This window comes from Cydia splendana, chromosome 4 (assembly GCF_910591565.1).
Source record: "Cydia splendana chromosome 4, ilCydSple1.2, whole genome shotgun sequence".
NCBI lineage: Eukaryota > Metazoa > Arthropoda > Insecta > Lepidoptera > Tortricidae > Cydia > Cydia splendana.
This window is the reverse complement of record NC_085963.1, coordinates 6,538,586-6,564,131: the sequence shown is the minus strand read 5'-3', so window position 1 is coordinate 6,564,131 and position 25,546 is coordinate 6,538,586. Positions and strand designations below refer to the sequence as shown.

General features: G+C 37.2%; 1 protein-coding gene across 2 annotated transcripts in view; it reads left to right on the top strand.

Moving 5' to 3' along the window:
* The window catches only part of LOC134789748 (cell adhesion molecule Dscam2-like), a 74,492-nt gene that overhangs the window by 16,158 nt on the left and 32,788 nt on the right, over positions 1 to 25,546 (top strand). For both annotated transcript variants that reach the window (XM_063760376.1, XM_063760375.1), the window contains exon 3: positions 24,236 to 24,385. In XM_063760376.1, coding sequence (XP_063616446.1) covers positions 24,236 to 24,385 — 150 coding nt within the window. The remainder of the gene's footprint in view (positions 1 to 24,235; positions 24,386 to 25,546) is intronic.

The window sequence follows — 25,546 nt, the reverse complement described above, 5'->3', positions numbered from 1 at the left end:
CCCGATATCGGGTCAAAGGATCGTTTTTCGTTTCACGAAATATTAGCACATCGTTCACAATATTTCTTGACGTAAAAAAATAGTTTAACTGCAACAATATCAAAGATTAAATATTTTTGGCAGTTCGAGACAAAGTATTTTTTAAATACTTGTAAAATATTGTTAACGATGTTATTATAATAGAATATAATAGGATAGAGAATAGAGAGCGTTTATTCTTGACAAAAAATAAAAGAAAACAAGTAAAACAACAACATAATAGTTACGAAATTATATTTCGTGAAATAGAAAACGACCACGATCTAAGACCCGACGGCAGGATAAGTGTAATAAGCCCTTTACTTGAAGTTCAAAGCCTCACATTTTGAAATAGGATCCCCATTACCACAAGTACCTAAGCAATTTTATATATTGTCAAAGAATCTCTTTAGTTCTTCCCTTTTAGAATTTCTAGAGTAAAAGTAGAAATGATTAGATCTGAGCGCAGCACAAATTGATTTAGATTCGGTGTCGAGTTGATCGGATCGCCGTAAAACGGCTCCTTCCACGGTTACTCTGGAAACTTGCCAGTTCCTGCTAACTTTGTGAACGTAGTTATACTTTTGGTCATTGTAATGGAGACCAGTTACTTTGTACTTAAATACTCATTAAATGTAAGAATAAATGTTACACATGTAGCAAATTAAACATAATTTAATACTACATTTTATTACATTAAAATAATTCTTCCTTATTTCTGAGCACTTATTTGACGTGACCCGGTTTATCCTTATGGTAACATTCCATTTCTAACCGCAGCTGCACTACCGGTACTGAACGCGTCGCTGTCATTGTCAATTTCCATAGTAAAATTGACAGTATTGCAGCTGCAGTTAGAAATGGAATGTCACCATTATGGTTGACCAGTTGTACGTTAACTGCACTAAGTAGAATATTCATTCCTTTATTTATTTTTCGTCTTAAGTTAGGTTTGTTATAATATGAATATAAAAGTAAAATATAAAAACACTTACAAAACAATAAAAACTACATATAAACACATTATAAAAAACCTAACCTAGGGTGCCGCCGGCAGCGGGGCTTGGCCCAAGCTGCCGGTGGTCAGGGCCGCAGAGTGAGGAACCGACGTACTATACGCGCCGTGTCCAATATTACCGCCTTCTGCATCTGACCCTTGATCCAACCACCCAGCGAGAGTCTCTCTAGGTGTTGGTCGAGACTCTTCGCTATGAGACCGTTCGCTGACACAACTATCGGAACAATGATCGTCGAGTCAACATCCCACATGGCGGTAATCTCGTGAGCTAAGTCTAGGTACTTGCTGGACTTGTCCTTCTCGGCCTTCACGAGATTCTCATCATGGGGGATGGTGACGTCGGCGAGCACGGCCCGGCGCTGCGATCGGTCTATCAGCACGATGTCAGGCTTATTGGCGACAATAGTCCTGTCAGTGATGATAGATCGATCCCAATAGAGCGTGGCACGACCATTCTCGAGAACAGGCGCAGGTAAGTACTTGTAGTACGGTACTTCGCGGTCCACAAGGCCGTATAGAAGAGCAAGTTGCTGGTGAATAATCCTGGCTACGAGATTATGTCTGTGCAAGTACTCACCGTTAGCAAGATGAGAACAACCGGAAATGATATGCCTGAGTGACTCTCCGGGACGGCGGCATGCCCGACAAATGTCGACCGTACCGTCCTTCAGGATATATTTCCGATAGTTGTTCGTCATCATCACTTCGTCCGCAATTGCACAGGCAAAACCCTCGGTTTCTCCGAAGAGGTCCCCGAATCGTAACCAGTTCACCGACGCGAGCAGGTCCACATCGGGTCCCGTGAGGGCCTTGTAGAACCGCCCGTGTAGCGCCTTACTCTCCCATGCCGCCTTGCGATCCGCAGTACTTAGTACCACAGGTTTGCGCCAGTTCTCGTTTGCCAAGGAGAGCGGCGTGAGGTTCCTGTCTACTGCCACCACATCACGATGCATCCCACACTCGTTGTTAAGGAAATAATTCCTGAGATTGTACACCTCGCGGTTGTGGAGATCCTTGGCGTTTAGGAAGCCTCGGCCTCCACACTTCCGTGGGATGTACAATCTCATAACTGACGAGCGTGGGTGTAGCATGCGATGTGTGGTGAGCAGTGACCGGACCCTCCGATCCAGGGCGTCCAGCTCGGTCTGAGTCCACCTTAGTATGCCAAAGGAGTATGTGAGAAGAGGCATTACCCAGGCGTTGAAGGCGCGCACTTTGTTGCCTCCTGACAAAAGACTGTTAAGGACTTTTGTGAGCCGACTGAAAAAGCGCTCCTTCACCGACCGTCTAATACCCTCGTCCTCAATACCCAACGACTGTGACATACCAAGGTATTTATAGGTCTCTGATTCAGAGATAGACCTGAAAGACATTGTCTCAGAAAGTTGTAAATTTGTTGAATTTACAACCTTCCCCCGCTGTACATGCATAACCGCACATTTATCGACACCAAACTCCATGTTGATGGCACTACTGAAGACTTCGGTGGTTTTCAGTAGCTCCAACAAGCCTTGGGTATTTGGTGCAAATAATTTGAGGTCATCCATGTACAGAAGGTGAGAAATAACTTCACCCTCTCTCCGAAGCCGGCAACCTAGTCCCAAATCCTTCAGCAAGGTGCTGAGGGGATTCAGAGCTAGGCAGAACCATAGCGGACTCAGACTGTCGCCCTGAAATATTCCTCGCTCAATCCTTATAAAATCCTGTGGGCCAGGTCGGTCATCCCCGCCTCCTGGTTGACGAAGGACTGTGGTCCACTGCCCCATACACGCGCTTAGGAAGGCTCTCAAAGCTGCATCAACTTTGTACAGCTCTAAGACCCTCCCCAGCCATGAATGAGGCACCGAATCATAGGCCTTCTTGTAGTCAATCCAAGCGGCTGAGAGGGCCCCCTTGGTCCGCCGGATTTGTTGGCAGATGGTCATGTCTATGAGGAGGAGCTCTTTAGTACCACGGGACCCAACCCTACATCCATTTTGAGCAGAGGCCAAAATATTGTTTGCGACAATGTGCGCGTTGATTTTTGCTCTCAAAATGGATGTAAGGAGCTTGTAGAGTGTAGGCAAGCATGTGATGGGTCTGTAGTTCTTCGCTTCCGTGGTACTACCGGACTTATAGAGCAGGAAGGTGACACCAGTTGTTAAGGAAGGTGGGAGAGAACCAAGTTCGAGGGCTTGTTGAAATTGTGCTGCTAAGTAGGAGTGCGAGCATCGGAACCATTTTAGCCAGAAGTTGTGCAATCCATCCGGCCCAGGACTTTTCCAGTTCTGGGCCGTGCGGATGGCACAACTTACGTCATCGGGGCTGATGGTGACTGCCCCCATAGGTTCAATGGACTCGCACTCACGCTCGACAACACTCATCCAACTCCCCTCGGTGTGTCCGACAGGCACCGACCAGATGCTACGCCAGAAGTCATTCATGACAGTAGCATCCGGTGGCCGCGAGTCGGATGCACGAAGGTTGGTTTCCTCCCACTTTCGGTACATCTTCCTTTGGTCACTCTGGAAAAGACGATTCTGCTGGAATCGGTCCACACGCTCTCTGTAGCGGCGAATACGGTTTGCCCATGCATAGACTTTCTGCTTTAGAAAGTCGATGCGCTCCGTAACGTTGGCCATGTAGTCGCGGGGCCTGATATCCGTCCCCACGAATGCCTGGTTTACAAAGCGCATTACTCGGGGGCGATTGTTGCCCCCCCTGAAGCAGATCAGCTTTGCGATAAGAGTCCTAAAAGAGCTGATACGTCGCTCGATCCGTATTTGCCATGCGGGGGCACCTCCGGCGGTCCTAGGTGCACGTTCAGAGTCCGGAAACTTGACTCGTGCAACACGGCACGCCGCGATGGCTCCGCAATACATGATCGCGTGCGTATCATCTAAATCTTTACTAGTCCGCAAATATGGCTCTAGTAAAGCGTTTAGGGCTCCCATTAGCGCTAGATTGTGTCTATTCATAGGCAAACGTGGTAATCGTGGCCTAGTATCGGGTGTGGAGCGGTACCGCGTAATCGCCTCGTCCAGAGTCCTCCTCAGTTGCTCATTGGCTGTACTACCCACACTCTGCGCGAACTCCTCCTCGTCGGCACTGAGATCTACCCGCGGCGCCCCCGGTGCCTGGTCGGGTGCCGGCACCGGATCCGGCGACGTGGCGGGCGGATCCCGCGCCGAGGTAGAAGCTGCGCGAGCAGAGAGAGCCTCCAGGCGAAGCCGATCAAGTGTCGAGTCATCCAACCGCTTTTGCCGCTGGATGACTCGCACCTGATCCGATAGTCGTTGCGCAGTCACGTCGATGGTCGGTTCGAGGGCCTGAAACAGTGGAAGCATTCGGACACGGTACGCGCATAAGTTGGTTCCCCCCTCTGTAGCCCCATAGTAGGCGCGCATGACGTTCTCATTAATGGTTTGAGACCATCGCATGCGACGCACTACACCACCGGCAGCGGGAGCCGTGGGCGGGGCAGGATGTCCCGCAGGCCCCAAGCGTGCCGACAGCGGTGGCCGCCCGCGCCGCGCAGGTGGTCGTGACGGCGGTGGCGGCGGCCCGCACTCATCGCTCGACTCGCTGGTGTCGGGCGCGGTGGCGAATTCATCGCCCGACGACGATTGCGAGGAGACGGATGATGCGGACGGGGGTGGTGGGCGTGCGTTTCGTGGAGACGCTAGTTGAGCTCGTGTTTTGCTTCTCGTTTGCATTTTCTTTCACAGGGAGTTTTGTCGTACATGTTAGGACATCATATTCTATGGCCAATTATAACCCTTAATAATAGTAAATTCATTATCATTACAGTTAGTCAAGTATTATTTTTGCTTCAGGCATGGGATTTTTTTAGAGAGGTATCGGACTTTAAAATCTAACTTAATTTGTTATTGATATGATACATTAAGTTTCGTTATAATATTGATAATTCTGAATATCGTCTAAAATGCATAGATATTCTGAGTTAAAATGAAAAAAAGTAAGAATACTAACATTGCTTACGCTAAAACTACAAGTAATCTATTTCTTTAGAAAAATGTGTAAGCTGATTGCACGATTTCCCAAAGCACCCAGGATTAAATTCCCGCCAAGACGCGAATTATTGTCGGCGAGCAAGGGTGAAGCGGCGAAAATAGAGGATTTTTACGACGGCGACAAAGCTGTCCCGAGCAGAAACAAGCGATTTCTTTATGAGTTCTAATTCTCTTCAGAAATTCGATTAACGTTTAATTTCGGGGAGGTTTCCTTTCTTTTTCGATTACGGGACACTTAATGAGTAATTAGAAATGTTCAATTTCAATTTGGCTCCTTTGTTGCGGAGGAATTGACCGAGTTTTATTTACACGCTTTGATGATTGCTTTTGTTTTGGGGATACGCCGCTTGAGTTATCTTGAATTGGGCGCTTTGGTACTGTCATTTGAATTATTTACGGGGTCAGTGCGTTCTTAAAACCTTATTGATTATTGAATTGCACGATAGCGAAATATTTATATTGTTTTACTAAACAGTAAAAACATTTTTGAAAAAGGTCACTTCAATACAATCAATCAAAGTTAACCATTCGCGTACATAGATATCCCGTTTTTCTTATTTGAGGCTGTACAAGTACTGAAAAAATATATCCCGCCTGTAAAGGGGCCGCGTAAAAATTTGCTTTAGGTTCCCTTAAATTTGCGATGTCTACAGGGAAGACACGACCGAGTTTGCTAAAAAATATGTATGACCCAATGTTAGGCTATTGAAAGCGTTTCAAACAAGGGGTTGTATATTTTCTTATACGAGTAGGTATATTAAACTAATCTAGTGACAAAAATATTCTTGTTAAATTCAAGTGTCTGATTTTGAAAGCCCACCATTTCCCTGTATATGTACATGCATTGTTCCTATCTTGTGACCGCGTGTTGTACCATTTTCATCACGCATTGTATGTTTTTGCAAATTCCTACTCGTAAATTACCTATGATTATCGGAAAATTACATTAATGTGATCAGTCCCTAGTATGATGAGTTATTATTATATTATGGAGATCAACATGAATAGGTACAAATTGTGATGACGTTTAAATTACCGATCTCGTTTCACCGAACAATATACCTTATGTGCTAATATCACCGAGAACTTAAATCCCTAGACATAATATTAATGTCATTGTTTGCTCTGTAATCCAGTTAGAGTAATTATCAGAACATGTATTCAGGTGCGTTGTGTCTGCTATAATCGGATATATGGCTTATCTTATCAATAGCATGTATATTATGTATGTCTTAATTAATAGTGAGACTTACAGAGATATCACGCCTCGATGGCTGCTGTGGCTCCATACAATGGGATTAAACTGCCACATTTATATCTATAGGGTATAATCGGTACACCGCGGTACATTATCATTTGTGTCAACTAGGTTTTCGTTTGGAGAAGCACCCGTGCCAAATTCCTTGCATTCTGGAGCAATACGAGTAGCTACGCAGTCCATACGAGTACCATATCTACCTACCTACCTGTACTCTTCTCTGAGTATTCAAAATTTAAAAATATGGTATTAGTCAGTGTAGTGTCGGCTAGTTCGCACTAATAAGTAATTGATGTTAAACACGCTTTTAAGCCAAAATGATTGTTACAACAATCAAATTCGTGCTATATCTTAGTGCCTCATAACTAAAGGTGGATCCAATTATAATAGTGCTAGCGTTGACGAGGGTTGTTTCAATTGGACCCGTATTAAAATCATTCGACTGGATATTCTCTGTTATTCCGCTACTGGTATGTAGGACTAAGCAAATAACTCGTTACCAAGACAAACGTTTGTCATATAATTGTCTGTTGATAAATTGTGGATAAATTCTTGTAGAATGTCAGATAATATTTATAAGTACCTTCTTCTTCTTCCTCGCGTTATCCCGGCATTTTGCCACGGCTCATGGGAGCCTGGGGTCCGCATGACAACTAATCCTTTGATTTGACGTAGGCACTAGTTTTTACGAAAGCGACTGCCATCTGACCTTCCAACCCAGAGGGGGAACTAGGCCTTATTGGGATTAGTGCGGTTTCCTCACGATGTTTTCCTTCACCGAAAAGCAACTGGTAAATATCAAATGATATTTCTTACATAAGTTCCAAAAAACTCATTGGTACGAGCCGGGGTTTGAACCCGCGACCTCCAGATTGAAAGTCACACGCTCTTACCGCTAGGCCACCAGCGCTTTTTTAGGTAATATTTATAAGTACCGTCAGACGCTTTAATAATAATCTAAGTTATTAAGTAGCTTGAAATAATCCAAGCCTTTAAATTGGGAAGTCAAGTAGATTTTCAATTAGTTCAAGTGTTTATTGTATAACATTAAAAAAATTTACATCTAATTAGTTGAACTAATTAGATGTATTTGGGCTTAATCCATATATTATCAAATTAAAACAATAGCGAAAAATCCTTCTTAAAACTTTAAAACATTTCCAAGTAATGCTATTAGTGAACATTAAAGAAACGTTTTAAAGTATTGTAATTTATGATAAAATATCGAAGAACTTGATGAAGCTTATAATATTCCGGAAAAAAGACGAAGAATCGAATAAAGATCTTAAATCGCACGGCAAACTTCGCGCGGCTGCCGAATGAATGCAAAATTAAAAGTTTCAATAAAACTCGGAGCGTTAATGCAAGTTTAATGTCCGTCTTTGATGCAGTTGCGAGAAATACTGCCGTATTCGAACTTCAAGATACCTATTCACAAGAGACGACATGTACTAGATCCATTCTAGATACGTTATAGTTTCGATATCAACTAGTTCTCTTTTGCAGCGCAATTCGGGCAACCAATGTCACTTTTACGTTAGATAGAGTAAGATATCTATTAGATGTGAATTGGATCTCTAAGTCATATCCTGAGGAAATCGTTCATGAGTATCTCCAGAATCGCGCAAATGTCATATTTGACAGGTTAGATCTTAAACATATCGTTATCGTATCTTGGTGATGTCTAAAAGATATCTAATAGATGTCTATTTCAAAATCCGAATCGGGCCCATAGTGCCGCAGGGAACTGAGGACGTGGAAGAGCTAATTCGCCAGCGAAACAAAGTTTTATTTGTATTGCACGGTTGTGATTTTATAATTCATCTTTGTTTGAATTACGTGTGCTGTATGTCATAATTTATAGTAAGTTAACGATAAAGAGTTACATTTAACTCAAGAGAAATAAAAGTTAAATAGCTATGTGTTCGGTTACCGCGATAGTTGTTCGCGAAATAACATAATTTTAATATTTAGTAGAATTTATGCAAAATGACGAAATAAAACAATTGTAACGGACATTATAGGGATAAGTTCGCCTTTACTATAGTATATTTTTGTAAACCTGTGTTGCGTACAATAAAGTGACCTCTGATAACGGATGATTTGTGAACAAAAATATCTGTTGAAATTGTTTTTGTTCTTGGTACCTGTGTTAAGAAAATGACAGAATCCAAAGCATTGACCACTGCTGTTAGTCTGTCTACGCTGAATTTGTAGCGACTAGGCAGTAACAAAATTATGGTTTCGCCATACTTGAAGCTCAGGTTTATCGTATCCATATTTAGAGCTTTTTTTTAATTCTTCGCAGCCCGTTCCATTATCATTAGCTCTTAAGTCTAGTAGTTTTCTTTATTTCACTCAATGTCCATACTGAGTACCTAAATGGGGAAGTATCAAAAACATACCTAATACAAAATAATTTTATTTTTGTTGTAATTTTTTTTTTAATAGCTTGCTTCAGTTAAGCCAATCATTTAATATTTTGACTAGGTAATAATTTACAGAGAAAATCGAGTATAATATTATGTAGGTACCTTACCTATGTTAACACCAAGGGTTGACACTAATATTAGCTCCTTTTTCCTTCATTATTGATAACTCGAACTTGTCAAAACACTCACCAATACCCTTGAGCGTCATATTATCTTTGCCTCTTGATCTTCCGACTGTGAGTAGGCATAGAGAGCGTTGTGAAAACTATTATGTCGGTGAGGCGACGCACGACAAACTGGACATTATCGTTGATGGCGCAAGCGCGAAAACATTTTATGGAAAGGGTTCTAAGAATAAAGAATAAGAATAATAAGAATAAAATGTTTATTTTCTAATGAATATTCACAAAGGTACAGTTTTTAATGACCTCCACACTAGGCAACGCCTGTCCTGTGGAGGAGCTTAACAATTTAGAATACTATCTAAAAAATATATAACAGTAAAGGTAATAATTATAAAGTATTTCAGTGAGACTATTACAAAACTGAATTACACTAGTTTTATCATTTAGAATGTATACAAAGCTAGTCAGCAGGTAATACTGAACACTGTGAAAGAAAAGTAAAACAAACTGAGAAGGAAAAATAATGACTTTTAACATAAAAAAAGAAATTTAAGTTACTAGTCTAATTTATGATTGTGTGTGTGTATGTGTGGGTGCTTGTGAATGTGGATGTGTTGTGTATGTATGTGTGTGATTGAGTGCGTATGTTTATGTCCATATGAGTATGAAGGTTTGTATCAGTATGGTATCCTTATGAGGTTTTCAGTCTCTGAGTAGGATAGGTGCATCAAACTGTTTAATAAAAGTTTTTTTGTATGAATTACTGAGTTTTCCTGAAATTTATAGAGCCTAATTAAGCGATTGTAAATACGGGGATACAGGAAGATTGCGAAGCGGTGTGAAAATGAAGTCTTGACTGAGGTGATAGGTATTTTGAATATTCGATATTTAAGTAATGTATTATATTGGGGCAAGTTTAAGACTGATTTGTGTACATGTAACGCGACTCTTAATAAATATAGCTTTCGGACACTGAGTACCTGAGCTTCACGGTATAAATTAACAGTGGGATATCTAATCGGCTTTCTCAGGGCTACTTTTAGAACTGCTCTTTGTGCTCTTTCAAGTTTTAAAAGGTTTGTCGATGTGGTGCCTCCCCAGGCCAGAATACAGTAGTTTATTACTGATTGTCCAAGGGCCAAATAAACTGTTTTAAGTAGGCAAAGGTTAGCAGACTCACGGAGTATTTTCATTGTATATATCAGTTTCCTTACTCTTCCTGAGACAGCAATCATATGCCCTCTGAAGTTAAGTTTATCATCTATTAAAATTCCGAGGTATTTAATTGAACTAGCTCTTGACATGAAGTCACAATTACAGTGTTGAGCTGGAGTTACAGGGGAAAGACAATTAGGACTATGGATTTTAAGATTACGCTGAAGTCTTGGAGATGATGCAGAAGTTTTATGGAAACAAAGAAACTTGGATTTTGATGTGTTCAGGGTGAGAAGATTCTGCTTCAGCCACTTGGATACTAGAGAAATTCCGTTTTCGGCAGTGTCAATGACAGTATCCCAAGAAGGGCCGTGGAAAATTATAGCCGTGTCGTCGGCGTAACACAATATGTCGGCATTTTTTACTGGGATACTCGATATGTCATTTATGTATAAGAGAAAGAGGGTGGGACCTAAAATGCCGAATAAAGTTTTAAATATAAAATGCACCATGAAAAATTTGTACCTATTGCACAAAAACTATTAACATGATAATGACTTCTAAAAATGCGTAATGTTATTCTGATCTACAACGATTCAAAATCTCTCGATTACTATAATAATTTATTTTAACAATTGTAAGGATCATTATTTATTAATAGCTTATATTTTGATCATTCTTAATTTTGTTTATGAATAATTTATAAAAGAGTATCAATTGACTCATACTTGTCACTGGTTCCCGCCATGTTGAATTGTTATAAAAAGTGGGTACAGCAGTGACAAGTGGCTAGTTCGAGTACGGACAAGTTAGAGTGAAGACGTCTTGAATATTTTATTGTAAATTGGTTTTATTATGTTTATAACAAATGAATAAAGTTAAAATATTGGTACAAGTATTAGTTTTCATCATCAACCCGGTAATAACCCAACAATTTCAGAAGTTGGATCTAACAAAAATCGATAGGATTTTTGCCACGCCGCACGAACGTAAGGTTTTCTTTTCTTTTTCGTTTGTATCAGTGAGTAAACTATGTTTACCGGAAAGTGTATTAAATTTTGGTAAGTCATTTCTTTATATATTTTTTTACTCCCTTTCATTTTAAATAAAATTGGTTTAAGAACCTACCGTCATATCTGTATTAAATATACTGTATATATTATTAACGATCATGATGATGATTTGCCCAATTTTGGTATATGTATGTGTAGAAAGAACGTACGAACGGATGCCAGGTAGTCTCACTTATAATAAAAATATGAAATTTAAAATCTACAGTTGTCATTTAAGCGTTTTTGAATATTACGTATGAGTCAGTGAAATTTAGATCAAATGTCATTATAATGTTTCTATATTATCAAACTCGATTGTATGATGGTGTACCACATCGATTATTTCAAACTCAGGCTAAGGACTCATTATTTAGTTCTGTTGCGTAGCAAAATAGCATAGTACAACTGTAGTAGCAAACTACAGTAGGATATTGTTTTATGTACATTAATATTTACGATCTGTTGCACCTTTTGAGGTCAGTTTGCGGTACTAAAATTGTATGAATACACTGGCTTTGTAACTGTGACACCGGTGAGTAAACTAAAAATTAAATCTTGCCAATTGAATAACTCTGAAGCAAATCCCTGTTGAGTTTGTATTAGCAATGCCTCTAGTATGAAGTTTTTAAACGCGATTGGCGTCAGTGTATAACTTAATATTGTTACGAATGCATCTAAGATATTGCTTTTATTAAAATGTTGGGCATTATAATATATGACCTTTCGGAACTCCACTTTAAAATCATTCTGGTCACTATGTAAGTTTACACATAATATTGTGATTCCATGCGCACAAGACCTTATTTAAAAGAAAATAACGTGACGACCTAAGTCCAAATTGGAAACCATAATGCAGGGTTACGTTATGTAACTTGTGTACCTAGTGCTATTAGCTATTACCATGGTTTTTTTTTTAACCTAGTGCTTTTATACCGATATCGGTTTTCATTCAGCGACGCTGCCCAACGCAGCATTACTTATGAAAGCCTCGATGAAGCTAAATTACTAGAACACGTAGTTATAATTATTTTCCCTTCTTGTATGGAAATACAACACCTTTATGACATATCGGATATTAAACGTATTAATAGTATGAATCAGAGTTGGGCACTTATAATTGCAATCTGTGATTAAACTAAAATAAAGCTCAGTCAAATGATTTCATAAGGAATAAAGGAAGTAGCGGTCGTAAAACGAACCTTATTCTAACTTTATCAACTAAAACGTTAGTTTGAATAACCATGATAACCATCTGCTCGAATAATTAAAATACTTCCAAAACCATGTCGATGATAAATTCATAAGTGTCATGTCGAATTCAAGCTAATTGGTAAACTCATGATAAATTGACAAAATAAGTTGCCGTTATTAAAACTAACGTTACCATTCTCATTTTTATTTAATTTAACAAATTTTGCCCAACTCTGGTATGAACATACATCTATATTAAATCTCCATGTTATGGAGCGTATGTCGTTTGTTGAATACACGAGTAGTAACTCGTTAACGAATGTACTTATGTAATATTTTTCTATTGTTTTTCTATTGCACACTCCTCAAGATACGTAACTCGTAACTTTGTGCGCTGAGCATTAAGTATTTTTTGTGTCAATTTACACATACTAGATATCGTGAACTTGCATCTCAATGGATTCAATTTAATAACCTGTCACCTTTTGTTTAGACTGTATGATTGTATGTCATCAAGTCTTAATGTAATCAGTTTTATCATAACAACCTTGTAAGGGCCAGTAATTTTGGCAGGAGTACTTAATCAATGTATATAAATGTATGTGTGTTACCATGATGATCATGGAGAAATGCGAGGTCGATGGGACATCGATATGCTTAACTATTTGATATAATATTTGATTGCGAGCTACGCATACTTTAAACATTTAGAAACTCATTTACCCCTTTATTTATAGGATGTGAATATTTTGAATGACGTTAAGTCTTGCAAACCAATAATAATCTCCTGTGTTTTATCTGACAGGACAGTATCGTTTGCTACATTTTTATTATTTTTGTTTTTCTGTAATAGTAGTAAATTCAAATCATACTTAGGTACCTAAATGAAAAACAAATAGTCCATGGGCCAGCTGGTCAAATTTTTGAAAATGGTATAAATTGGGGGTACCAAGTTTCCTTTTCACAGCAGTTAGATAGGCTTATTATGATGTTAAAAAACCATGATTGCCATCTCAAAATGGTAGCTAACAAAAATGGCCGCCAATCCAAGATGGCGGATATTGAGTTTAAAAAATCAACCGTAACTCGAGAAGTATTCGTCCGATTTCATTGCAATTGTTTTTAAACAAAAGCTCTATATGTGAGCTTAAAATTATGTTTACATATTATATCGATAAAGTCGACCGTGAATTAGTAATTAAAGAAATATTGTAAATTTTCTTTTTTTTTTGTGATACTTTTTTTTTTAATTCAGTTTTTACGAAGTATCTCGTACATTACAAAAAAGTTTTAAATGAGACAAAATAGTGTGTTAAATTAGCTTTAATTTGACGTATTATTTGTATGGAACTGATGACTGAAAACACATGGAAACATGAATTAAATTTTACTTCTGTTGAAATTCACCGTTGACTAAATAACTGCGTACAGAACAAAAAGCTTCAGATAGAAGTTGTAGAGTACAAAAAACATGTTTTTAGTATAGTTTAATAATAATAGCAATCATTTATAATAATAGTAAAATTATAGTAATAATGGTTTTATTTTTTACAAGTAAAAACTACTTTAAACTCTCGCGTTTTGTATACTTAATTAAATTCATTAATGTTACTAACGGGTCAAACGGGATTAAATTTAATTATTCGCTGAAACGTCGGAAAAAAGGTAAAATAATGAAATTATATCGCGTTAGACCCGTTAGTGACATTAATTAGGTAAAAACTAGTATTCGATTGAAATAGTAATTTCTTCAGTGAACTGCGTACAGAACAAAAAGCGTCAGATAGAAGTTGTAGAGTACAAAAATGATATTTATAGTATAATTTAATAATTTATAATAATAGTAGCAGGGCTCGGAAACCGTTTTATTTTTCAAACCGGTTTCGTTCATAAACCCGGGAACGAAAAGGATTTCGTTTCGGTTACCAGTTAAAGAACTGTTCTATTGAGATACCGTTGAGATGCGTTCGCCTTTCGTTTTTGTGGAACTAAATTAACCGATTAAATTGAAAATGTCGAATTGATCCAAGTAAAAACTGGTATTCGGTATAAATAGAAATGTCTTCAGTGAAAATGTGTTCGGCTACAAATAAAGTGAACTATATATGTGTATAATATGTGGCGAGATAGGCCCTAAAAGACGGACAATCGTGGGCATTGTTATTTAATGCAGCATTAATAAGGAGTTTTGAGGCTATTAGTAACCGACGTGACATACCGGATGAATTTTTAGGTATATAGGTACTGTGAAATATCACTGCCAATATAGAGTCCATTTCACCAATATCACGTCTTTAATAAAATTACAGACAAAAAGACTCCCTACGCTCGTGGTTCGAAAAATGGAATCTTGAGCGTAGCGAGGTTTTCACTACACCAACACGAGGAAAATACTAACTGTAAAATATCAAACAAAATCAAAGCGAATCGATTCAAAATGAATGTTATTAAATGTTAATATTCAAAATCATCATTTAAAAGCCAATTCTACCAGCAAACATAAGAAAACAAATCAAAATTTGCATTTGATTACTTTGCCTCACATGTGAATAAAATGCAACTATCTTATCAGCTTGGAACAATCAAGAGAGCCTTTATCTTTATAGTGAAATGATATTGTAACTGCAGAAGCATGTTATCATAAACCCAAGAGTAAAATCTCAAAATTCTCTATTTACTTGCGAAACTTATTTCTTACTTAGACGACCGGTCTGGCCTAGTGGATAGTGACCCTGTCTGCTAAGCTGATGGTCCTGGGTTCGAATCCCAGTAAGGGCATTTATTTGTGTGATGAACAGTAATATTTGTTCCTGAGTCATGGTTGTTTTCTATGTATATAAGTATGTATTTATACGCCTAGTACCCATAGTACAAGCTTTGCTTAGTTTGGGGCTAGGTTTGATCTGTGTAAGATGTCCCCTAATATTTATATTTATTTACTTAATAGAGGATGTCGTCAGCGTAACAGATTCTTCAAATAATTTTTCTTAAATATAACTTAAGTAAAGAGTTTTTATCCGGTACCTATGTCACGTCGTTTAGTAATAGACTCTAGTGGACTCTAGACTGGTATACAATGGCGTCCAAGCTCTGAACCAGCTTGGAAGGCAAAACAGAGTGCAACTGGTATGTATCCCAGGGCACGAGGGATTCATAGGCAATGAAAATGCAGATGAACTTGCCAGAGCTGGATCTTTAGGTAACCTTATAGGTCCGGAACGATTCGTGGGGCTCTCACAGGGAACCATCATAACGGCTATTAAAGACCATACTAAGATCAAACATCAGGAAGAATGGGACAGTCTGACGGGTCTAAAGCACGCAAAGCTCTTTATGCAAGGAGTAGACTCCGGTTGGAGCAAAAAGCTTTGGAAACTTAGCAAAAGACAACTCCAAATCATAACAAGGTGTTTACTGGACATTACGGGGTCAAAGGAATTCTGGCCAAGATGGGACACTCTGACAACACCGATTGTCGTATGTGTGGCGAAGAGAGACAGTAAAACACCTAATTTGTGAATGTCACCCCTTGGCCAGAAAAATAATTAAGGACTTTGGAGCAGGATATCTTGAACCAAAGGACTTTAAAACGCTAACCATGAGCTCTATCATCCGGCACAGGGATATATGGTGGGAAAAGCTCTTGAGTAGTTGACGGATCTTTTCTAGGGGGTAATTGCGCAAAAGATCCCTATGGATCGAAGTGTATCCAAGCAAGGGCCCCCGAAAACAATAAGATAAGAATAGACTCAAAATTCCTTATTAATGCTGCATTAAAATTGAATAATACTGCCTACTGTCCATCTTTTGGGGGAATTGGGGGGGTACTTTACAAAATGGTCTTATTTCGCTACATATTATACAAATATCTAGTTCACTTTGCATCATCTTGATTTGTAGCTGAAAAGATTTTCACTGAATAACTAGTTTTAAGCTAATTAATGTTACTAACGGGTCAAACGCGATTAAATTTTATTTTTAACCTTTTTTCCGACGTTTCAATGAATAATGAAATTTAATCGCGTTAGATCTGTTAGTAACATTAATTATGTATACAAAACGCAAGATTTTAAAGTAGTTTTTACTTGTAACAAATAAAACTAATAATACTATCGTTCTAATATTATTATGATCAATTTCTAAAGTTATTAAAATATACTAAAAACATGATTTTTGTACTCTACAACATCTATCCGAAGCTTTTTGTTCTGTATGCAGTGATTTAGTCAACGGTGAATTTCAACGGAAGTAAAACCAAATTTATGTTTCCATGTGTTTTCAGTCATCAGTCCCATACAAATTGTACGTCAAATTAAAGTTAATTTAATACACTATATTGCCTCATTTAAAACTTTTTTGTAATGTTTGAGATATTTTGTAAAAACTTAATTTAGAAAAAAGTATCACAAAAAAATGAGAAGATTTTCAATATTTCTTTAATTACTAATTAATGGTTGACTTTATCGATATAATATATAAACATAATTTTAAGCTCACTTATAGAGCTTTGGTTAAAAAAAAACAGCAACGAAATCGGACGTATATTTCTCGAATTATGGTTGATTTCTTAAAACTCAATATCCGCCATCTTGGATTGGCGGCCATTTTTGTTAGCTACCATTTTGAGATGGCAATCATGGTTTTTTAACATCATAATAAGCCTATCTAACTGCTGTGAAAAGGAAACTTGGTACCCCCAAATTATACCGAAATCTTGCCTGGCCCATGGACTAAAAGGACTATAATTGGAATAATAGTGTATTCTGTGGATATCTTTGAAGTTGCGTGTAGTACTGTAAAGTCGTAACTTAAAACTACGCTTATGCGTAATATGTAGAGTCATATGTAGAGTCATATGTAGAGTCATATGTAGAGTCATATGTAGAGTCATATGTAGAGTCATATGTAGAGTCATATGTAGAGTCATATGTAGAGTCATATGTAGAGTCATATGTAGAGTCATATGTAGAGTCATATGTAGAGTCATATGTAGAGTCATATGTAGAGTCATATGTAGAGTCATATGTAGAGTCATATGTAGAGTCATATGTAGAGTCATATGTAGAGTCATATGTAGAGTCATATGTAGAGTCATATGTAGAGTCATATGTAGAGTCATATGTAGAGTCATATGTAGAGTCATATGTAGAGTCATATGTAGAGTCATATGTAGAGTCATATGTAGAGTCATATGTAGAGTCATATGTAGAGTCATATGTAGAGTCATATGTAGAGTCATATGTAGAGTCATATGTAGAGTCATATGTAGAGTCATATGTAGAGTCATATGTAGAGCCATATGTAGAGCCATATGTAGAGCCATATGTAGAGCCATATGTAGAGCCATATGTAGAGCCATATGTAGAGCCATATGTAGAGCCATATGTAGAGCCATATGTAGAGCCATATGTAGAGCCATATGTAGAGCCATATGTAGAGCCATATGTAGAGCCATATGTAGAGCCATATGTAGAGCCATATGTAGAGCCATATGTAGAGCCATATGTAGAGCCATATGTAGAGCCATATGTAGAGCCATATGTAGAGCCATATGTAGAGCCATATGTAGAGCCATATGTAGAGCCATATGTAGAGCCATATGTAGAGCCATATGTAGAGCCATATGTAGAGCCATATGTAGAGCCATATGTAGAGCCATATGTAGAGCCATATGTAGAGCCATATGTAGAGCCATATGTAGAGCCATATGTAGAGCCATATGTAGAGCCATATGTAGAGCCATATGTAGAGCCATATGTAGAGCCATATGTAGAGCCATATGTAGAGCCATATGTAGAGCCATATGTAGAGCCATATGTAGAGCCATATGTAGAGCCATATGTAGAGCCATATGTAGAGCCATATGTAGAGCCATATGTAGAGCCATATGTAGAGCCATATGTAGAGCCATATGTAGAGCCATATGTAGAGCCATATGTAGAGCCATATGTAGAGCCATATGTAGAGCCATATGTAGAGCCATATGTAGAGCCATATGTAGAGCCATATGTAGAGCCATATGTAGAGCCATATGTAGAGCCATATGTAGAGCCATATGTAGAGCCATATGTAGAGCCATATGTAGAGCCATATGTAGAGCCATATGTAGTCATATGTAGAGCCATATGTAGTCATATGTAGAGCCATATGTAGTCATATGTAGAGCCATATGTAGTCATATGTAGAGCCATACGTAGTCATATGTAGAGCCATACGTAGTCATACGTAGAGCCATACGTAGTCATACGTAGAGCCATACGTAGTCATACGTAGAGCCATACGTAGAGCCATACGTAGAGTCAGAGCTATACGTTGAGTGGTTTTCATATAAAGAGTCGATGACGTATGTGCAGACACTAGTATCAGTAGATAAGAAGCGCCATGTTAATCTTGTGGAATCGATGTGTTTGTGTAGGTATACACAATATACAACGCACGTGGATGGACGTGTGAGACTTTAATGCGCGTGGATGAACGTGCGAGACTTAAACGCACGTGGATGAACGCGTGAGACTTGACGCGCGTGGATGAATGCGCTAGACTTTTATTCCAACTTTCATAAATATATTTACAACAATTTAAAATAATTAGTCAACCATATATCAGTATAATTTAATCATAAAAACATAATAAACAGTAATAATAAGCAAAGAAAAATTAATAAAATTTCTACACGTCTATTACTAATATGTTGAGTTCTCATCTGAGTGCAGTTTAGATTAAAACGGTATGAAATATCATATTATGTGTGTTATACACGAGTTGCTAAAATCCTAAGATTGTAATAATACTTTTATATTCACAAAAAAAAGAGACGAAGGAATTAGATAACGACACTTGATTAATAAAGAAAACAACGATTATCGCTCGTTCGTAAATATAAAATGACATGTAATGGAAATCGATATACGCGTAGATTAATGATACCCGTTTTCTTAATGTTCAACTTGAACTTGGCTGGGCGCGTGAGCCATAGAGATTAGACATTCATAATGTAAAATATATATAAAACCAATGGTTATTACTGAGGAATATACGGTAAATTCTCTGCAAAAGAAGTAAATGTTGTTATGTTTAATTCATAAGTAAAGCTTTTAAATTTACACGGGAACTCATTTCTTCCATTATTTAAACCACCATAGTACAACATCATTATGAACTTTTATATATCAAATAATAATTGATAAGATGCTTCGCTTTTAATATACTGTCAAACTGTTCAATATTACTTGACAATTAAACATGATTATTATGCATATGTGAATTTACATATTTTTATATGTATTCTAATACCGTGTTCGATAATCGATCATTCATAAGAAAGTCCCATTTATTTGAATGTCAATTTCAATACAAGTTATAAAGTTACAAAAATTAAATATATAGTTTTTATTTAATGAGGCTTCAGAAAACGGTTCTTAATTTGTCTCACATTAATTATGTACGAATATCTCGATCTAGTAAAATAGTATTATAAATAATATGCAGGATAAACTGTATTCTATATAGCCACACTTTATTGTGTCCAGGGTTTTATACGTGAATTATAACAGTAATAATATTTTCCTTATGACTAACGAATTAATTTATTAATAAGTCTTATTTTCGTAAAACCAGAATAATTTTAATAATAAATATACTCCAAGCATACATACATAATTACATGCATTAATTGTCGAATCTGATTTAATTGGTATTATCATTAATTCTTTAGATATGTCCGAATAAGGAATTAGGATAACAAATGCACCGTAATACCTATTAGACTTTAGTTTCTGAAAAAAAAAACACGCCTATAGCTGGAAATTAAATATTTGGTATTCAAACTCAACTACAATAATAAACTTGTTGGTTCAGATAAAACCTGTTGAAAAAAAAACATAGTATTTCTTAGTCACTTTGTAACATGAATATTATTCGATCTAGATTCGCTAAGAGTATTGTTATAATGACCAAATACTTTTAAAAATAAATCGCAATGTAGATGTTCATCATTCATGTGGAATAATTAATTAACTAGTTTATGTCTGATGTTTAAATCCATTTTATGTGATGAGGAATTAGTTCTTGTAATGAAGTTATGAACTTCTGTAATAAAATTATTCATTCGTTCATTCAAATTTATAAAACCTAACGGTTACTTAGTTTATGTTCTTATACCTACTTGATGGATCTTTAATGGCTATATTTATGACCTAAGGCGTGTAAGCGGTTCGAATGAGGATTAGTCGGTCGCATTCATATTAAAATATAAAACTTTGACTGTTGATAATAACAGGTTAATAGAACTACCTCTACAATAAGATATCTTAATAAAAAAAATCGTTGGCAACAGGTAACGTTCGATGTAATATCAAAAGTTTGTGTTAATTTAAATCAACATATTATATCATCAGATAATCAGTAGCCCAAACAAAAAAAACATAATCTGTCACTTTTATGATTGCATTCATGTCAACTACGGGCTGGGCCCGAAGATGTAAAATCAGAACCATGCATTCTTTATAGAGATGTGACACTTATGTCCTATTTTCATTATTAAACCTTATTGCGCAATACATGATATAGTGAATTGTGGACTATTTTATTTACAAATATTATAATAATTAATACAAATTAGGTACAATTTGGTAGCCATGTCGTTTATGTACTAAAATAATTGAAACGTGAAACAATAAATTCATAACATGCTTAAATCGATATAACGATTACAATATAAAGATTAATGATTAAATAAATCAATGAAATAAAACCACGAGTATTCAATAATAATTTAAAAAAGAAAGTTTTAATTTCATATATCTAAAGAAAGTCTTGAAAGTTTCAGAACGACCCAGGAGCGTCCAGGTGAAAGGGCCAGGGTTTGGTATTCCATTACCACCCAGGAGTGCCCAGGTGAGAGGGTCGGGGTGTGGAATCACTTCCGACCCAGGAGTGCCTAGGTGAGATGGCCAGGGTGATGACATTCATGTTTCTTAGCAGAACTAAGATGCTTCTACGCAGAAGTACGATCATTGACTACACGGCAGAGTCTTCGAATGCTGGCATCATGGCACGCGAAGCTGCGGCTAGTAGTGTCACGAGATCCGGTGCCCCGTGTTGCGCAGCATCAGCGTGGTTGGCGGCATCTTCATCGAGGACAGCTTCAGATGTGTCGACGGCACTATCGCAGTGGGCAGAGCTTGCGTGGTCGGTGGCACCATTGCAGTTAATGAGAACGTGGCGTCGGTTAGGCAGACGGCGCAACCCGCGGTGACGCAACTATCTTCTGTTGGGGAAGTGATCCATGTATAGCGGTTTGAATATTTACGTGCGAAAGTGAATGGTGTTGTGTACGTATATTATATTATATTTCTTGATCATAATTATTGAAATTTAACAAGTGTTAAAGAAAACTTAATAATGCTAGATTGCGTAATCTTACTATTGTTATCTTTCTGCAGGCCGAACTAATTAAATTTATTCGTTTCTATGATGACATATAGTTTCTATAACCTTGATAACAGACTTGTGAAAATTCTTCGAAAACCATAATTTGAATAATATTATGTTCTGGTATCGGCCACCTATTTCCTAATTATCATTAATTATCATTTTATTAATGCCTAATAATTAACAATAATACACATTATAATTATAATCTTATTAATAGTATATATCGTGCAATCATGAGTGCACATGAGTATTACGTGTTTGTAATTTTATTTTCTCTTGTTACTTATTATTATTGAATAAGCATATTATGTGCATAAATATCATTCACATAGTAATATTGGATCAGTGAATCTTGGTTTGTTTTAATGTATACATTTTGATTCATTATTTTCATTAATTTGTCTTTATTTTTATCATTTTAACTATTTTATATTAAGGTTTGGCGAAGGGTCTCGCCTCGAACAGGATGGCCGAGCTGTAAGGATCATTATTTATTAATAGCTTATATTTTGATCATTCTTAATTTTGTTTATGAATAATTTATAAAAGAGTATCAATTGACTCATACTTGTCACTGGTACCCGCCATGTTGAATTGTTATAAAAAGTGGGTACAGCAGTGACAAGTGGCTAGTTCGAGTACGGACAAGTTAGAGTGAAGACGTCTTGAATATTTTATTGTAAATTGGTTTTATTATGTTTATAACAAATGAATAAAGTTAAAATATTGGTACAAGTATTAGTTTTCATCATCAACCCGGTAATAACCCAACACAATGATATACGCGATCCCGGCCACGCATGGCTATCCGCTCAGTGCATTCAAAGAAGGACCTGAACTCACAGCACCAGAAATGATAACGTATTTTCCAACGGTTTTTAAAATCTTAGATGGAAGAAAAACTCGCTCAACAGCATTTATGGATAATTACTAATTACTAGTACTATTAACCTACTCGATTAGTTTCAGGAATTGGCGTTGGTACGTTAATTAAGGTACATATCTCGCTCAACTAGCTAATGCCCAATGGATGACACCCTGCTGTCACCTCTACTGACAATTACTTTAGTTTAAAGATTGAGAAGACATGGACCTACTGGCACAGTGGCCAACACGACATCTACCTTTAGGTTAATTTATTTGTTGCCTTATTTTTTCTTCATCTTGCAATAACCATGAGTCCGCTAAAGACATAAAAAAATAAGAATACGAATGAAAAACACAAACATTTATGAGATCTAAGAATGAGATCAAAATCATAAACAGAAAATAATTACTTACCTATCGCGTAATTGTATTTGATTGTTTACTTTTCAATCCCAGGGGATTGGATTGGAGGGGAGAAAAGTAAAACGCTTTTGATTCAGGAATCAAAAGCGTTTTACTTTTCTTTTTCCCTTTTACAGTGAATAAATATTGAAAAAAAAAATTACAAAACATTCAAATTAAATTATTGTTACAGTCTGTGTGCATCTTACCCTTTTATCTATTTAGAAACGTACATTTGTACAATTTAAGGTAATTAACTCATGGAGGCCTATTCAAATAATAATCTCTTGTCATCAACGGGCGGGCGTGTTGGTGGTAGGGGCATGGCGTGGGACGAGACCTATAATTATGTTACTGTACGTGCGGAATCATAATAAATATCCATTATTGTTTAAAAAACAAAAATACCTTCTGTTCTTACATCTATTGTTGTACCTATAAATGGCGCTTTAACACAAAAATGTTCTCATTACAGTTGCAAATGTAATGTGGCAGTTATTATGCCAAAACTTTTTCGTTTATTTTTTCCTAGAATATAAGTGGATCCCTAAACAAAGTGAGACGCAAGATGTCGTAGTACCACATTTAGAATTCATTGAAAAACTCGCGAGTGAAAGTTATCTGATCGTAAACCGGGGGTAGGAGAACAAACAGCGAATGGCCCGAGCTCACGACGGGCGCTAGGGAACAACTTTACTGCCAAGTATTAAGTAGACTGTTTTATTGAGTATAAAAACGACGATCCATATTTCTTTTTATTTGTTTTATGGGCTGCCAGTTTGAAGGGGCATCGCGTTCGATGGGTTGGAGCGTTTTGAGGTTGTTCATAGCCGAGTAAAATTGAATTTCCGTGTAAACCTCGTTCAAATTCAGGTGAATTGTTAGGTACTGTAACATTTCAATACTCAACAAAATACAAATATTCTAGCGCATTTGAACTATTTTGTTTTTCTTGATTGTGTTGTAGACATTAAGAACATAAAAGCCATACATAATTTTAAATATGACAATAATAATATTACATATTATTATTTCCCCTCGATTTCCATTCGTCTCGGTTTTGACGAATCTCCTCTCCGGCCAGTCGTTAAGATATGCGTCCAGGTCATCCCGCCATCTCCGTCTGGGCCTACCAGATCCTCGCCCATCGTGTGGAATCCATAACGTGGTTATTTTTGCCTACCTCTGAACGGTTGTAACGGTAGAAATACTGTTTAAATTATATGTGAGAAGATTGTCAAAAGGAAATATGTAATTATTATCATACAGGTGGCCGCTACATCGTCGCGGGCAGTAGAGGCGACGTTCTCGTGGTTCGTGACGCTAGACCCGACGACACCAGTTCATACTCCTGCGAAGCTCAACACACGTTGACGGGGGAGAAAAGACGGAGCGCTTCTGCTTTATTGGCTGTTTCACGTGAGTTTCCAAATGTTCAAAAAGTATATAGATAATAAATATTTTAAGAGCTAAAGGTACCTATAAACCACTGTCCCTTGGCTAGAACCCCTGACAACATTCTTTACGTTATTTTTATTCTTACTAAATAGGAACACCTGACGTATGTTGTTCCATACAATAATCATTTATTAAATATTTAGCTTCAGAGGATATATTAGCTGAGCCCCTTCTTAACTTTAAGAATTTTAGGTAAATATCTCCGTCGCGCTGACGAGGACAGCTCCTAAACTTAGTGCGATAAGGACAACCTGCAGCTTAGGCGAAAAATCTTGCGTATAAATCTCAAAAATCGACGTTTCGTTATCGACATTTTCCTCTTCCAAAACTTAACCAATCGTAACGAAATTTTGGGAACGGAATGAAAAAATAAATTATCTGTGTCTGACCGTTTTGATCTTTGCGTTTATTGTTGCCGATTTTCTATGCTAGGTGTCTGTGTACGGCGCATTTATTTGACCGTTTCTAGCGCTATTTGAAGTAACCTAGTTCGTATAAGAACAAGAATATCAAAAAAAGCAAAACGTACAGACACAGATACTGGTAATATTGAACTCATATAAAAAAATTACTCATTCTTGAATAAGTAATCCAGAATCCAGAGAGGAAAATGTCGAGAATGTTTGTATGAAAAAAATACCACTAATGTATCCTGTTAAGAAACGCTGCAGCACTTTTTTTCAAAATTAAAACGATTCCCATATGGGCTATTGCCGAGAATTCCGATTACGTAAACACATTGCTCTTCGCGCTGACGTGTAAACCTGGGCTGCTATGAGTAAAAAGATTTCATGCTTCTCTCCAATTCTCAGTCGTTTTCGTAACAAATCCCTATATTTTCCGTCCAATATTCGCTCGCAATACAAACCTGTTGCTCGATTTCTTTATCCAGCGCACTTTGCGGGCTCGTTGGGACCAATTTTACATTTTATCGGCGGTATGGTAACTTGGAGAACACTTAAGTTTGTACTTCGCTCGCTTGCTAGGTATGTTTTTTTATGGTTACCGAGTTATCGATTGAGCCAGTTACGTATATTTCTCTATAAAAGCACTTTAAGACTTTGCAGTTAAGTACATTCCAAGACCAAAAGTCGGCGTTTTTTATGTGTTCTTGTGACGTTC